The sequence below is a fragment of the Hippoglossus hippoglossus genome, chromosome 21 (genome assembly GCF_009819705.1).
Source record: "Hippoglossus hippoglossus isolate fHipHip1 chromosome 21, fHipHip1.pri, whole genome shotgun sequence".
Classification (NCBI taxonomy): Eukaryota; Metazoa; Chordata; class Actinopteri; order Pleuronectiformes; family Pleuronectidae; genus Hippoglossus; species Hippoglossus hippoglossus.
Genome location: NC_047171.1, coordinates 7,154,100 through 7,171,406, shown reverse-complemented (window position 1 = coordinate 7,171,406; position 17,307 = coordinate 7,154,100). Strand labels below are relative to the sequence as shown.

Genomic DNA, 17,307 nt, shown 5'->3' with positions numbered 1-17,307 from the left:
AGCTGACTTTTCAGTGACCTCAGTGGACATAGAGAAGAAATGCTTGCTCATGTTTGACTTTCCGCTCAGAGATACTGTTCTGTGTGCTTGAAGAGAAGAGTGCTCCCTCCTGAGAGATCGCAAATTTTGAGACTATATAAATGGGTATGCACGGTTGATTAATGACAGCAGGAACGCTAGTGAATCATTTCATTCAATGCGGAGGACAACGATGCCTCCTTTTTTTTTCCTTCAACATAAAAGATAGTGTATCAGAAAGAAAAGACTAACCCTACCTTTAAGTTCGAACCCACTTATTGCAAAACATGAACATGTATAATTCTGTCACACTGACGGCAGTTCAAGCCTGCAAGATAACAATTCAAATCTTTTATTTTGTACTCAGCCCCATAGCCTATTACTAACAAGAACGTTTTAAGGTGAATGTCAAATTATCATTCCAAACCAAAACAACAAATTAAAAGCTTGTTGAAAAGGGTACATTCTCACAAGGGGAATGATAATCAGTCCTCATGGAGATGAGCCCTGGACTGATGTGCTAGTTTCAGATTTTAAAACACTTATTGCATGAAGTCTAACAAAGAGATTTAGCGATAAAGGAGATTGAAATGACAGTACAATAACAATACAGCACAATTAAAACAAAGCCAACAGAGCAGATTACAGCTCGCATCATCTTTAGTAACTAAATCATTGAATCTCTGATAACTGCAGTGATTAATGTAGCTCACAGGAAGGTGAAGTTGTTCCAACTCTTTATCCTAACATGGTTACATTTTAAAGACTTTTGCATTCATTGTGGCATTGTCATATTCGCTGAAGAGCTAAACATGTATTTTTTTTGCTTTTCTGTTGAGGATAGGAAAGTTCCCAAGGTTGTTTACCTGCCCTAGAAATAATGACTTTGACCTAAAACTCACAGTATTGAGAAAAAAAAAAGAAAAAAATTGCTTGTGTGTGTGTGTTAGAAAATGAAATGTCAGACGTATTGAGATCATAATGCTCTTATTGATGACAGGGACAGCTGTCCTTCATGGCATCTTCCCTCGGCACAATAGGAGAGATGGTGAGAACAAGCAGAAGGACTAAGTAAGAGAAGAGTCAAGGCAACTGTGAATTCAGGTTAAATCTATTTAGTCGCTCTTCAACTGGAAAAAGAGGTGGAGTTGTGTGATTTATGGTTAAGTGGGTTAGCACAACTCACCGCAATTAGCCTCGTCTGACCCGTCTGCACAATCAGGGTCCTCATCACAAACCCAGAGTTTGGAGATGCAGTGCATGGAGGCCTTGCACTGGAACTGGTCTGGGGAGCAGGTGCTATCAGCTGCAGGCACAGAGACAGGTGGTGAGTGGGAAAGAGGAATGTAAGCTACATCACCACACAGGAGGAAATCTGGATCGGTGGAAGTAACCTGAACATTTCAGCTCACAAAAGAACAATTTGATAAAGCAATGGGTAAGCAATACCTTTGGAGCATGATAGCAAGGTTGCAGTAGTTGCTTGTTCCAATTCCTCACATTGTTTCAGAGAGCATTTTAATTTCAGTGTAGTGTTCATTACAAAAGTACATTCAACACCTCATCCAATCATGCTGGAAGTCTAAGAAGGGGTGAAGTAATTAGCCTGACTTTAATTAAAGGGTTTTTTTTAAGTCTCTTTTTCTCCTCCTGACTTTCTTGCATTGTCTTCCCCCAACTCTCGTCCCTCTCGCAATCACATGCAAGACAAATGCAGGCGTCTGAAAGACTTGAATGGGGTGTGATATTCTGATGAGTTACATCATGGCAGAGAAAATCTGCTCTTGTCCTCTGTGTGATTCAATATCTAATCCCTTTTCACAGGCACCGGCTATAACAAGGGTTGCCTTTGGAATACTTAATGAGGAGTATGTCCTGTTAATGGCATCACATATTCTGTCCAAGCACATAAATGAATTAAGCAATTCAACAAGACACAATTCAAGGTAATTCATGTCAACCAGTTATAATATAGCATTAAAACAAAAACATCAAAAAACCTTAAAACGGTGACTGTTCTTCGGCTGGAATGTTGGGGCGGACTGATCAAATGTAGAATGTATTCATAGGATTCCCAGTGTAAAAGCTCATCAAAGACATTTGTAAGACAAGAAGACTTAAAGTGATGACGCGGAGCCTTACGGCAGTCTGTCTCGTCCTCTGCATCGCCACAGTCATCCTGACCGTTGCAGCGGAGGTTAAGAGGGATGCACTTCTGCTTCCTGGTGCACTTGAACTGGCCCGACAGACAGATGTATGTCTCTGAAAGAGAAAATGGGCAGTGGGAGGATGGATCAATAAGAATGCTTCGAATCCAAACAAAGCAAAACATCCATATTACTACAACTGACGGGCTGCCTGTCATGCATATAGCCAGCTTTTGAAAACTCAGACACCAGAAAATATTAGATATGTATGTCAGAGTTTTCAAAAACTGGCATACATATCTAATATTTACTGATGTCTGGTAGGATTCCTGCAGTGAAACAAAATCCTTGGGTAGAGATGAAAAGGCATTTTATGTTTACACATCAAACATTGAGAAGTTCATACTATAAATAAATAATAAAACAAAAATAAAAATAAAAATAAAAATACTTTATATATATGTATATAAGAGCACTAGGGCTGACAACAAATTTTTATTGTTATACATTAATCTACTGTACCAACGTGTTTTTAAAGCACTGATTAGTCTGTAAAATGTCAAACAACAATAAAAATGTCCATCCAATATATCGCCTGTTGGAGGCAGTAACAAGAGAATGTTTGGTAATTCTACCGATGAATGATGTACTGATATAGTTTTCTATTGATTAACTACAAATGTAATAAATATTTCAGAACTCAACAGTGCCATCCTCACAAACTCAGATTTCATCTCCAAAATAAAAAAAATCAATAAGAGATGGGGGCCCTTTGAATGCTTTTTGAGTGATAGGACACATTTCTGCAAGATGCAGAGACAGCCCAAAACATAAAAGACATCAAATTAAAGCCAAAGTATTATGTCCTTACCGCAGTTTGCTTCATCTGAGTTGTCGCCACAGTCGTTCTCTCCATCACAGATGAAGGGAGGAAGAGCACAAAGTCCAGTGCCGCACTGAAAACGCCCCGGCTGACATTTGAATTCCGCTGTTACGAAGGAAAGCATTACAATGAAACGGTGCATAAACCCCCAAAAGTCAAATCAGAGACAAGACACTCTGATACAAAATGGTTCGAAATAATATTGAATTTGACAAAAAGCCACAAGATAAAATATAAATATGCATAACACAGAAAATAGCCTCAGAAATTCATTAAAATGGGCACCGACCTCTATCTATTACTATTAGAAAAACAACCTTAAAAGAAAGTGGCACTCACGGCAGTCAGTAGGTTCGTCTGATCCGTCCCCACAGTCATCGACAGTGTCGCACTTCCACCAGAAAGGGATACACTCATCTGTCCCACAGCGAAACTATTTACACAACAGAAAATTATTGGAGAGGAAAAAAAAAAAAAATCAGGAATAACTCTCCACTCTCTGTTTAAGCTGCTACAACTTTCAAAGCTAAATCAATCAATACACAAACATATCCTCTGCTACCTTACATATCAGAAGGAGAACACATAGGGGAGTGAAGCTATTTGCCTTCAGGGGGAATACTGATCAGAACAGAACAGAAACAACATGGTCAAAGTACGTTTAGATGTAAGAAGTTGGAGAAATGCTGCCAACCTGACTGGAGGTGCAGTTGGAGAGGCAGGTTTTATTGTCAGCAGCCAAGTAAAAATTTGTGGGACAGGCACATCTGTGATCCCCACCAGGAGATAGAAGACACAGGTGGCTGCATCCTCCATTCGCAATTTGACACTGGTGCTTGGGCACTGCACAGAAGGACGGAATACATGACTGGGTTCAAGCTGAATTACACAAACCATTTCCTACTTAAAAGTACATTGGAGGCCTGTGACCACGGCTCTGCATGGGAGGCCGGACCGAACACGATCACCAGATGGACTTCATACCTTCGGGCTGGCGCAGGGAGTGGTAGACCTTGATGGATTTGATGGCTTGCCAGGAATTGAGGAGCTCCATCCCTTGAGTGCCAGTTGTCTTGTGAGCGCGTCGTAGCGATTTCGACTTCCCGTCCGTCCAATAGACAAAGTCCTCGAACAAAGTCAGCGCCATTACCCCTTGGATGTGATCATAGGACACTGGAGGTGGACAAAGAGTAGCCACAAGCTTCAATTACATAACGTTTTATGCACTTCAGCAAACAGGGTGTTGTGATGTAACAGTTGCACAACACATTTCTTTGGAGATTTTCAGCAGCATCCTTTTAAACTTCTGATCATCCATAACACCAACAGATTATATATAATGTTTACCGATGATTTAATATGTTTTTTCAATATACCAATGTTCTAACGTCATGAGCAGCAGTTATATTTACAAGTTGAAATATTTCAATAAGTGTATTTGGGTTGATTCGTGTCTTGACAGTGTAATATCATCGCACAACCAATGCCTCCTATTTGGTGAGAACACAACATAATCAAACTCATACCTATTGCGTTAAAAATTCATAATTGTGAGACAGAAGCTGATGAGGTGTGATTCTTCTTTTGGCAAGAAAACAAGAGGGTCAAACACTTCCTTTGCACATGCAACACTTGAGCCTGACCTTTGCGTCTTTGGGTGCCATCCATGTTGGCAAACAGGATGTGGTTGTCGTCCGCCCAGTAAAGCCTTTTGTTGGTATAATCAATAGTGAGAGCGGTGGGGCTATAGATCTCTGTGTCAATGATAACCGTTTGCCCTCGACCATCCATGCCAATACGCCCAATGTGCGGGGGTTCACAGCAGTCCACCCAGAATACGTATCTGGAGAGAAGAATAGCACAGTTGTAAGAAGCTGTGTACTAGTGCAGGCAAACATGATGGGAATAAAAATGAGTACTGTCACAAGATTAAATTCCTTAGATTAGAGACATATTTTAGGCTATGCATTTATAAAGAGTAACTCTATCCCTGTTCTCTCTCAAGCTGTGGAATCAGTGGACTCAGGTGTTATGTTTTGGAGTAATAATAATGTGCTTACCCTGTCTGGGGATCCAGAGCGAGATCTGTGGGGTTCTTGAGGCTCGAGCTGATTAGGATGGTCGGGTAGAGCCCGTTGGATTTGGATACTTCCAGTGTTTTCCTCTCCACATCGCACCAGTATAGATTTTTTCCTATCCAATCCACTGCTAAGGCACTGGGCACTGCTGTTCTGTGGACTATCTAGTGAGGCAGGGAGAGGAAAACCAGGCTTTGAATGTCTCAATCCATAACACTGATTTATGTTGCTAAATATATATAATAAACCAATAGTTTAGTGGTTTACCACTGAAAAGCAAAGAGCATAAACAAGCGACAGGTCTTTCTCTGTCAGTGGCAAATTATTTGAACACACAGACAAAAATAAAAATTGATCTCAGTCACTCACAAACCATTACATGTCCCACAGACATCAATATAACAATAGATTTTGTTCACATGATGCATCTCCTGCATCGAAATATAATTTAGGTGCAACGTTGTTGTTTTTTTCTTTTCAAACACACACTGAATTGAACAGTCTTGTGATGGGTGCCACAGATTTGTTTAAGATCAGGAATACTTGTGTTGCCATGACAATTGCTAGACATGCATTTCCTCTGTAATGAAAGGGCGCTAAAGGGTACGGCATGGGGGTCATTAATGATCCTGACGGCACATCAGGAGCTGACAATTTTCTTTTTGAACAAATGTGTCACACACAGAAAACTGTATCAAATGACCTGAAACAGTTTTTTTTAATGACATACATTTACACTGAAAATACTGGGATTACAGTTTCCTTAGAAGCCAATAATATCTGCAAGATTTTTCTTTTATCTTTAGCATGCGTAGTGCAGTTCTCATATAACAGATGGAGAGCAAAAAATCATTGGTACTGCTGTTTGATGGCTTATTTCTCTTAAGCACAAACTAGGAACTATATAGAAACTCCAACTAATATCCCCAAGATAGTCTATCCTTTGAATTTGCAAAAGCAGTTGTTCGAAATAAACAATCATTGAGCCAGCTGGCAGATAATGCAAATGCCTTTAAAAAAAAAGAAAAACTTATTTAACACTAAATAAATAAATAAAAAGGAAAGAATTAAAAATAATCTCTGCGCTCAAGCAATCTGTCATTAAGAAGCGTGGTGTGCTTTGAGGCCTTTGCTGTCAGCACTTGCGAGGAAATATCAAGTCTTGCCAAAAGACTGGGCCGTTCCTGAAGCAGTGATTTGGATCAAAGTGAGCCGGTGAAGAAGCAGCCAATCCTGATTACACAAAGTCCCTCTGGTTCACTTTATCCACAGCATCTCATTGTATTGATCAAAAAGATTTAGCTTCACATAGAACTGAAGGTTAACGCCACGAATGTTGGCATTTGAATATGGCTCATCAAAAAAATAAAGACTGCATTATTCAGAGAGAGTGTCTATGAGATCTAGGATGAGAGATCTTTGCAGTCTTGTTGTTGTTTCACCTTGAGCTGACACAAGACCTTTTCTTTTTTCTTTTAGACATTTATATTCAAGCTAACTGAAATGTTCCTCAAAAGACTCCTCAAAGGATTTTCTTTTTTGTCTTTCCACATAAATATATATTTTGTCACCAAAGCAACAGCTACACAATGATGGCTTGGCCCTGAAGATGGACACATACATTTCTGTTTGAATGTTGAAAATAAAACCAATTACATAAGACAGTAAACTGCTGCTATGGGATAAAACAAAAGAGCATTGCCAGATCAATACAAAAATTTAAACAGACGCAAAAAAAGGTTTTGCCAGTGATGTCATTGAGATAACATTGTTGAGATCTTAAATAAACGATATTAAACTTAGATATTAAAATCATTATCGTAATTTTTAAATCCTTATTAATGGAGACAATACTAGATTTGTGGGTTTTTTCTCCCATCTTGCCGGTGATTCGCAAGGCATTCTGGGAAATTTTCATAGCCCTCGGTTTGAAGTGTGTGTCTGAAAAATGCCCCTACCCCTCCATCCCAACAAGAATCGGGACAAGGGGAGGAGAAGGGGTGAAATGGGATCGGGCCTAGCTTTGTCTCAATTCATGGGCTGTATCGTTCGTAGGCTGCATTTGTAGACCGATGCTGCCGCACCAGAACAACTAGAATCTCCCATTTTGAAGCCTCCTTCAAATAGGCCAACCCAATGAATGAACTGTTTTCAAAGAGGTAATGGCACCAGCTAACGAAAAGACATCCGGTGCTTGAGTATCATGCTTCAATTCATTTGAATAGCTAAGAGTGCACATGAAGGGGCATTAAAACCTGCTTGTAGTGTTCAATTCCACTTCTGTTGCTAAGCAGTAAAGGCGGGATGAGATGGTGACGCAATCACAGAAAGTCTGCGTAGACCAGACTTTCTCTTTTCAGTTCTGCCTTTGCGGTGTACACGGCCCACGGAGACCCACTTCCTTGTGGGCTCTGCAGTACATGTCCTCTGACACAGCCCCTAATTTGGGACTTACAGCTATTGTGTTGCGAGTAATGCAACTGCACAGGACTTCAAAAAGCAGTGAAGAAGAAAAATAGAGTAAACAAACAAAATAAAAGCCCCAAATGTAAAATGCGTACCTAGTTAGTTAAACCACAGTATTCAATTACTCTCAGTGAATAACCACCCTCTGCTCCCCCCCAAATCTTCTCTTACTAATACGACAACGCTATACTAAAAGCACTTTGTGTGAGTGACTCTTTAAATTAACCCGATGTGAGAAGCTCCCCGATTGGGTTGTCCTCTTGCTTCGCTGCGGCAGCGGCTCAAACAGAGACTGTGGAAGTAATTGAGCTGAATGATCTTAATGCCCCCCCCACACACCCCTGCTAATGAGATGTAGGATGAAGACCCACCAGGTGCTCTGCTGAAGTCCCAGTGTCTCCACTGTCTGGGCTCTGATCCCATGACCCAGACGATTCTTTATGCAGCATTGACTCATTATGCTTATTGTATTTATCTGAAAACCATTGGTGATATTCCCATTATCGCTAACACACATTCATTGGTGTCAAGCCTAAAGGATGTTGGCTGTCGACAGACACATCCACTCCGTGGCTTCTAAAAGGATTAAAGGGCGCCCATCATCAGCTGAACAGTTATAATGAGCCACTTAAGAGAAATACTTCTTAGTCTCGCACAAATGACAGATCTTCAGAATAAGAAAAAGTAGAAAAAAACGAGTAAGTAAAAGAAAAAGACAGCAGATTGATGGAAAAGGCAGATTTCTCAGCACGAGGCAGAGATGAATAGAGTAAAGCCAATGAGTCTTGAGTAAACTAGCCCTAGGCACGCTCACATATGGCACAGACACAAAGCAGCTAAATCCTGCGGTACCTTGAGGTCACTCCCATTGAGACGCATTCTGTTGATTTTTCGCCCGCTTGGCCTGGTTGAGTCCACCCAATAAATGAACTCCTTCTTGTAGTCAAAGTCGATGTGGATGATGTTGTTGAGGCCCTGGAAATACAAAGGAGAGAGACAACTTGAGTACATAAGAACATCAGTTTTTGTTTAAATGAAAAATAGATTAGTTCTTGAGTTCCCGGTGAGGTTAAAAATAAATGAAAGGCCCTTTTATTGGCAACAAGGGTGTGCCCACACAGCACTAATCCTAAATGTTATGTTAATATGTGAGTGTTTAGAATAAGAGGTCTTCAAATCACTTGTGAATTTCCTCCTGAGAGCATATGATGCATATTTGTATTAATATTTGTATACATTTTAGGAGATAATGTTTATTTCAACGCACACAATGCAAACACTGTTATCAGATAGACTGATGATTGAGGTCAAATTAGATTATTCTATGAAATACCCACCAGTGGGCAATACCAGCAGAAAGAGACGGATCAAAACAAGCTCAACTTCCACTGCAGTGTCTGCGTGTGATGTGATATTTACTCCACAAGCAGTATTGATCCCGATGGTTTTCCCACAGCTTCCACTGCTTCCCACTATACAAAGCACTTGAAGAGCCTGTGAAAAGCGAGTCGAGGTCCTATCAAAGCAGAGGAGCGAGCTACTTTGCTTCTCTGTCATGCTCACAGGACCCCGCTGTCAGTCAGAGGGAGCCGCTCACCAAACAAGTGCCCCCACCCTGCTGTCTGACACCGTGGGTGCTGAGAGAGGGTGTCAGATAATCTGACAGACAAAATGAGACATCTTCATCAGATCATCAACACCCTCACAGACAGGCGCCAAAGTGTCCTGCGGGAGCCTCTCCCCACTCCAAGCATCAGCTGCAGAGATGAAACCTGCGCCCCCACTTTGATCCACAACTGCTGTGTGTTTTCTCTTCATGCTCACAAACAAACCAGAGACCCAGTGGCTACGAAATGATTCAGAGGGCAAATTATATAGAACTTTATTATCAGGCTACTACTCAACAATAACTACTAATCATTCAATATTAATATATAATACTATTCTATATCTACTTCTTTCAGAAATCTCTGTCTGTCTTTAGAACACATATCTACAGAACCATTCAACTGATCGGCACAATGGGCCCGAGGGGGTACAGTGTCGAATTTGATGCGATTTGGATACGGAATAGAATCAATATTAATAAAATATGAACTGTAATTCTGAAGTAGCTCCAGAGCATCAACACACATCAAGAGAAAAGTCCATTCCAAACAGACAGGGTTAGAACAGACACTGTACCAATCAGCTCTAACTACCCACAATATTTTACACATGCAAATTTCAACAATGTAGGAGAACAAGCACAGAGCTGCTCTATAACACAATGTGTTGGAGTTATACAATATTGTGAGTCACTTGTGTTTGTGGTGGGAGGACAAATGTATTCTAACAGCAATGTCATGGACGTATACTCTGAACAGGGAAGGTAATGGAGTGGTGAGGTGATTTGAGGTCAGTTGCTGCTAAAATGCAGTGGCTGCAGTGAGTAGTGGCTTCTGGAAAACGGAGGTGCAGACAGCAGATTTACGTCTAGTAAAGAGGTTAATGTGACTGTAAGAGGAGGCTCCGGGATACATCGGCTGATTTACAGTAAATCACAGCCGAGCATTTATGATAATCAGCAGTCAGATTCAAGCGTTGCCCGGAGCAGCTGTGATGAGACCCAGGAATGATTGAAATAGCTTTTCCATGGGGTCCTCAATGGGGTGATTTTGATCTCTGCCAGTCAGAATGGCAATGTTCCTCTGCCCATATGGTGTGGGTGTGGGTGGGGGGTGGGGGGGGAATCATGAGGGCCATTAGATATCTCATTTAAAACAGGACAATACATTACGCATGCTTTACGGAGGCTTGTGCACCATTTACAGGTTTAATCACATAACTTGCTTGTGACACTCACGTCCACACGCTGTTTTACTGCTTATTAATGCAGAAGCATTTATCCTTCATTGAGGTAATACACGGTTTTCAGGGGAAAATGGGTTGTCTGTGCATCGTTCAGGAATGTGCAGCTGAGTCAGGTGCTCCTCGGATCAAAATAGCAAACTTTAGAAAATACAATATGACTACAATATGATTTATTTTTGGGGAGACTTTCATCGCATGATTTTCATACTGTAATATAATTAATAATATGTTAATATTATTATCATATTAACTTTGTCCTTGGACATTAGCAGAAAACAGTCAGTAATTATTTCTTGGAATTATTGTCTATCAGTCTGGTAATGCAAAGCAATGCATTTACAATTTAACTCTATCCTGTCTTCTACAATTAATATTTATTCCACACATTCAGCTAGTGAACATAATCCCACGACCACTCAAATCTAATTTAACTAATTTAAAGCCATATTTCCTCCCTGTAGTGTACAGCTGACAGAACAGGCTGGGAAAGTTCAAAATTGAAAACCAATAGAAGACTGGAAGGCTGTAATCGTATTGACAAGCTGTTGACGCCTCTTAGCAGTATTTCAATCTAGTAACGGTAAACTAACTGATCCACTATCCAGTGAATATGTCACTAGTTCCTAATGATGCAGGAATCACTTACCTGTTTCAAGATGGTGTAATTTGAGCCGTCCACGCTCAGCTTCCGGATCTCATGGTGGTCGGCCATAATGAGAAAAGGCTCTTCAGCTGAAATGAGGGACATGCAGCATTAGAGGTCAAATGAGAGTTGAAATCCTGCACATTGAGGCTTTAATCATAATAAAAATCGGGCTGACCTGACAAAGCCTTGCATCTATTGGGATTGCGCTCCAAGGCTTCGTAGCCGTCCACACACAGGCACTTGAAGGAGCCGTAAGTGTTGATGCAGCGCTGGCTACAAGGAAGGGTAGTGGAGCATTCATCAGTATCCACACAAGTCTTCCCATCATCCTTCAGGTGGAATCCCGGCCAGCATTTACACTGATCACAAACACGAGAAATATGTGTTGGCGATAATGAGGCAGGAAATGTGAGCAAAGCAACAAAAGGCTTAGTTTCACTGTAAATTGACGGTCACCTAGCTATTTAAGTGAAGGGTACAACAAATAACTCAAGGTTTTATGCCTGACTACAAAATACATGATTTATTCATTCATACAATTATTTGTGGTCAAAGCTGTGATACACACTTAATGTGCCAAAGCTCAAAAACCCGACCACACTTCAGTGGCCAGGGCCTCCAAAAAATAACTAAGTGCTTGTATCAGCTGCTCTGGAGTCAGTGCAAATCCCTTTTTATCCAACATTATAACCTCCAAGGCTTTTCTACTGGTCACCCTGCTCAGGATGAGCAAAGGGTCTGCATTGATGTGCTCTCTGTCCAGCTCTACTGCACAATGCCCCCATCAATGCCCCACATCAATGCCCCTGTCATGGCAGCAAAGAGAGGTTTCTGACACTTTCAGCTTCCAGACACGTTTCTGAGCCACTGAACGCAGTTGTGAGGAAGAATAGGATAGTAAAATCCATGTATGAAGGCATAAACTATCACAGTCTGACAAAGCGACTGACCAACAGAATAATCCGGCAGATGTGGCCTTGACCTGGATTCCAACCCGAACATGCCACAATTACCAGGCACGGCACAATCGCCCGGCACATTCAGGGAGCGCAGACGTTTGTTGGCATATCATTAAACTCCTTACAGCGTTCAAGGTTATTCAAGAAGGGAGCGACTAAATGTATGTATGCTCCCACCCATCTTTATCTATTTAATGATGTGAGAAGTTAGGCTTGATTCATTATTGGTCATTAATCATTCATGTCCACACTATTACTAATATAGGCTCCACATTTTATCTACCACTGATTTGGAAATTATGTTAAAGTCGAGAACCGCAGGTCAGTCAAGTGTTTAAATTAAAATCTCACTCACATAGTAATACACACGCATGCACGCACACACACACACACACACAGCCTATGAACTGATTGGTGTACTAAACTTTATTCTTGAATCTTATGATGCACTGTCACACTGTTTGAAGGACACATCTCTTAGTCATATTTATGAAGGAACTCTCACTGTGCAGTGGGATCACTGGATTTGTATTCAGGAGGGTGTTTGCTCTTGCACCAAACCCCAGTGACTGTCTTATCTGTTGTTTTAAATATTTCTACAGTTGTTATCTTCCCATAGCTTGATTTAACCTTTAGCCCGAGGAGTTAGGCTTTATTGACTAACTGCAGCCAGGAAGCCATTCTAAAGCAGAATGCATTTCAAGCAGCTGAACCGTGACCATGGTCACTTACCTTGTATCCCACAGTAAGATCCTGGCAATCCTGCGTGCAGCCGCTGACTCTGCGATTCAGGCACTCGTTCACATTGCAGTTCTTCTCGTCTGACTTGTCTCCACAATCGTCTCTCCCATCGCAGAGATTACCCTCAGAAATGCAGCGTCCATTTGAGCACATGAAGAAGGAGCCATTGCACAAGCTTCCTGAAAAAAGCGAGACATGACTTTCACTGGCACAACATCCTTTAAAAATTCCTCATCTAAGTTGTGGAACACTTTTTAACCAGACGATGGGGCTTGACAGATTAATCCTTTTCAGGAAAAACTCTCCTGGTTGTAGCAGCTTTTGTTTCCACCATATGTCCCCACCAGTTTCCTTGGCGAGTGGTGCTGCTTGTGACACTGATGAAGAGATTCCAGCTGCGAGCCAAACAGCAGTCTTACCTGCAGCCAGACATTTGAGGTTCAGAGGCAGTTCATCAGAGTGGTCGGGACAGTCTGCGTGGCCGTCACACTCCCACTGAGAGCTGAGGAGACAGCGGCCGTCCCTGCAGCGGAATTCCTCAGATCCACAGGAGCGATAGACTGAAGAAGGAGAAAGAGGCGGTTTTTCATCAAGTTACACTTGGCAGTGACATAGTGTCAGTTTTTGGTGGTGGTAGAATGAAGTACTAATACGATGGGCTACTGCACAAGGTAATTCTGATTATTTCAACAAATATTTGTGTTATAAAATCATTGTTTATCAGCCGAAGTCATCTGGATGTATAATGGTGTCTATAGCTGCATTGTTCAATAATTCAAATATGAATACATCATCAGTATCACTTCTACATATTAAAGCATCAACAGAGAATTCCCTCTAGTTTTGACATCAAAACTTGCTAATGGATTGATCTATAATAAACCAGCTCGAAAAAGAACTGGCTTCACATATACAGTCAGCTACTCATACACAATAATCTCCCTAAATAACAGTTCCATCATTCAAAACAATTTTATTGAACCTCATAATTTTGCATAAAAACTGATTGAAGTCCATAGAAACTGTACCTGTATAAACACTGCCTTTCATATTCATTTGATTCCCTTTCTAAACATCCAGTGTTTAAGGGAATATATCAGCACAAATTGAATATAATATTCATAGTTAAGTTTTCATTAGTGTATAATCACCTGAAACCAAGAATCAATGCGTTTTCATTAGCTTGGAATGAGCTCTTTACAGCTACGTAAGGAGCAGGTCCTCTTCCACAGAGTTTGCCACGTTGCAGCGCCATGTTTTGAAAGGAGCGCACATCGGACAAACCAAACACTGGCTCTAAACTGAGCAACCTGCATTCAAAACTATTTGATCTCTTTACCACACTGTAGCAACATGCTTTTAACATACTTTGTTTGTTCCGATTGCATGATGAGTCTGAAGTTATTTATCTGCACTGATATTTGTCATAGTATTTTAATGCCTCTAATTTCAATGTTTTAATTAGTCAAACAGCCCCACATGTTATAAATCTATTAATTCTCAATTTAGCACATTTGAGACATGATATGAATAAGAAAAGTCCAATCATCACCATGCTATCATATTCTCTCAATCAGGACACTTTTACATAACACTGGTGAATAGTGTGAGGTAAAAGAGAGAGATACATCAACTCACCACATTCCACTGACTCATCGGTTCCGTCTCCGCAGTCGTCATCGTGATCGCAGACAAACCGCTGGGGGATACACGCCTTGTTGTGGCAGCGAAATGAGCTGTCATCACATGTGTTGTTGGGTGCTAATGCACGGAAAGAGGTGGGATCAACGTGCTAATCAACAGAAAAACATTTTTTTTCGAAACATGGCAATCGGTATGCCAGTCAATGTTAATAAACTTTATGCTAATCCACTTTCAGAAGGCTACAGTTGTGTCATAACTGTCCACTATGTACTGGTTTTCTCTTTCCTGCTTTGCAGATTTATAGCAGGTGTTTAGTGAGTTTCATGATCTATGAGCTATTGTTTTATGTGATGTATTCTAAAGTTACACAAGGACAATCATTTGTAAACAGGCAGTGATTTCTTTACCCTGGGATTACATAAAGTTTTATACTTGCAATGAGCTATTGAGGGTTTTGAACTAGAAGACGCAGTTTTACCACAGCCAGCTGCAGAGAGCTCATCGCTCCCATCAGGGCAGTCCCTCTCGCCATCACAGAGCCAGCGTTTCGGAACACAGGCGTACGACCCAGGGCAGCTGAACAGCCCCGGAGCACATGTCACTGAGCCTGAGAGGAAAACAGGAGCACATGCTCTACTTTCAAACGCCAAAGAATACAATGGGTCAAATGCAGCGCAGAGAAAAATAGGTACATCTGAACTGAAGCGGATGTATCTTGGTTTCGGTTCAATTATTTCACAGGATATGTCATTCTGAGCCCCTGAAGGGTCAGGGCGAGCATTTTTTGGGGGATTACTTTTGCCTTATCTCTCAGTACTTTTGTGTTATCTTGCAATGGCTTCCCGTTCCAATCATGCAACACCATCATTCCATTATAGTTGCACAAGTGTGCAGTTATGTGTATCCATGCCGTTGTCCTGAGTCCAGTAACTGATTCTAAATGAATCAGACAGCATCCTGCAGATCACCATAGGCCGACTGTGTTCTTCTTGAGAGAACTCTTGATCTAAGAATTTGTTTACTTTCACATGTATATATTATTATATTATATAACCAGGCCTATTGATCAGTAGCCCTATATGAGAGTACTTCAGTTCAAAGTAAAACTAAATAAGCTGTTCCATACTATAGGGCTGCAGTGGAAGAAGATGAGTGGAAATGGGCCACATATCAGAGTGTGGATCCCCGAGCCTGTTGGGACCAAACAAAAGTTCGGACAAAACTTTTCAAATGATTTACAGGTTTGGGTTGGTGATGTTGGCTGGGTTGATATTTCACAATGCACATGTCATTATGGAAAAACAAGCAATAACCATGTGTGAAGGACGGTAACACCAACTCTGCAGCTTCTATGTGCAGCTTACAATAACTACATCAGGCTCAGATCTGGTCAGACAGTGTCACGACATTCCCTGACTCATACTGTAGAACTAGTCGTGGTTGTCCCTTTAGTGACCATTGTAAGCAAGCGACATTCAAATCACATCACAAAAGAAGAATCCCTGTTGGGTTTGGGTTGGACTTGGTTAGTTATCTCTTGGACTTGGATGGGTTCAAACCAAATTCTGCACTCTACTACATAAGGCTCAGAAGAACTAGCAGAAGAAAAGTAGTAAAAGTAATCCTCAAAAGAATGACCAGTGCTCCACAATAAAAACGGTACATCATTGTGCAGCAGTTGCCCTTGTTCACAGCTAACACATAACGATCGTGCTACTGCGAGTAAAAATATCAACTTGAATCCTCTAAGTCATCATTACTTTAGATTAGGACAAAGAGGAGAGGAAAAAATTGCTGCACAGGGAAACAAAGGTAAATACAGTAGCTCAGTGAAGCATGTAGCGCTAACATGCATATCTTGTTTTTGACGAGAACTGTGCTTCAGAAACCTTTGGGCCATATCATTAATATTTCCTTGACACTCCATTACAATCCAATTATACAAGCAATGTTCACTGCAATTCTTGTATCTTTATTGTGGTTGGATTTTTTGTTTTATTGTAGTATTCATTACACACACACACACACACACACACACACACACACACACACACACACACACACACACACACACACACACACACACACACACACACACACACCTCATTTGCCAATTGAAATCACTGTGCCTCTTGGGTCTCGGTGATGAAAAATCTATTTGCCTCAGTGCCCACTCCAGTCATCAGAAATGCCTGCAGTCCCCTTTGTTGTCTCATTAAGATTGTTTCATCTCTTTTCATTAATTTCCAGCTCTGATAGAGGAAACACATGGAGCTGCCATATGAAATATAGCGGATGTGACCTTTTATACCAACAGCAGATTCCCCGTGACATGCGAAAGGGCACTTACCACAGATCTGCACGCTCTCGTCGAGGCCGTCCTCGCAGTCATTCTCGCCGTCACACAGCCATTGCTTGGCGATGCACTTGTTCTTCGAGCAGGCGAACTGGTTCCACAGGCATGATGAATCTGCGGAGGCCAGGGAAATTTCAATTCCATAAATCAAACAAAGTGAGAAGGATGCAACAACAAAAGCAGCACAGCCTATAGAAGTGGCTCCTATTTGCCCCAGTGGCTCGTTCCTTTTTCTCTCTGTAGTGTCTTTGCTTAGTGGCACCACACGAGTAAAGCTGCCACACAAAGGATTGTAGATTTATTTTTTCCCCTTTGTCTCTTGAAGGAAGGCGTTTTGATAGATGCTCAAAGTTACTAGTAATTCAGATTCAATTTCTACAATTAAATTATAAAAGAGAGCAAGATACTTAAGGTGATAGTAAACTGTTGGATGTCAATAACCAGCATGCTGCTGGTCAGAGTGTAAAAGCCATTGTGAAAAATGTGGATATATTCATTATCTGTGCTGAGTTGGTG

At 41.1% G+C, this 17,307-nt stretch overlaps 1 protein-coding gene across 5 annotated transcripts in view; it reads right to left on the bottom strand.

The window, feature by feature from the left end:
- Positions 1 to 17,307, bottom strand: part of lrp1bb (low density lipoprotein receptor-related protein 1Bb) — a 242,224-nt gene that overhangs the window by 35,290 nt on the left and 189,627 nt on the right. For all 5 annotated transcript variants that reach the window (XM_034574175.1, XM_034574176.1, XM_034574178.1 and 2 more), the window contains 16 exons: positions 16,786 to 16,905; positions 14,914 to 15,042; positions 14,430 to 14,552; positions 13,211 to 13,351; positions 12,783 to 12,970; positions 11,267 to 11,450; positions 11,092 to 11,177; positions 8,445 to 8,567; positions 5,109 to 5,290; positions 4,692 to 4,891; positions 4,033 to 4,221; positions 3,743 to 3,891; positions 3,388 to 3,481; positions 3,037 to 3,153; positions 2,161 to 2,280; positions 1,205 to 1,324 (listed from right to left, as the gene is read on the bottom strand). In XM_034574175.1, coding sequence (XP_034430066.1) covers positions 1,205 to 1,324; positions 2,161 to 2,280; positions 3,037 to 3,153; positions 3,388 to 3,481; positions 3,743 to 3,891; positions 4,033 to 4,221; positions 4,692 to 4,891; positions 5,109 to 5,290; positions 8,445 to 8,567; positions 11,092 to 11,177; positions 11,267 to 11,450; positions 12,783 to 12,970; positions 13,211 to 13,351; positions 14,430 to 14,552; positions 14,914 to 15,042; positions 16,786 to 16,905 — 2,265 coding nt within the window. The remainder of the gene's footprint in view (positions 1 to 1,204; positions 1,325 to 2,160; positions 2,281 to 3,036; positions 3,154 to 3,387; positions 3,482 to 3,742; positions 3,892 to 4,032; positions 4,222 to 4,691; positions 4,892 to 5,108; positions 5,291 to 8,444; positions 8,568 to 11,091; positions 11,178 to 11,266; positions 11,451 to 12,782; positions 12,971 to 13,210; positions 13,352 to 14,429; positions 14,553 to 14,913; positions 15,043 to 16,785; positions 16,906 to 17,307) is intronic.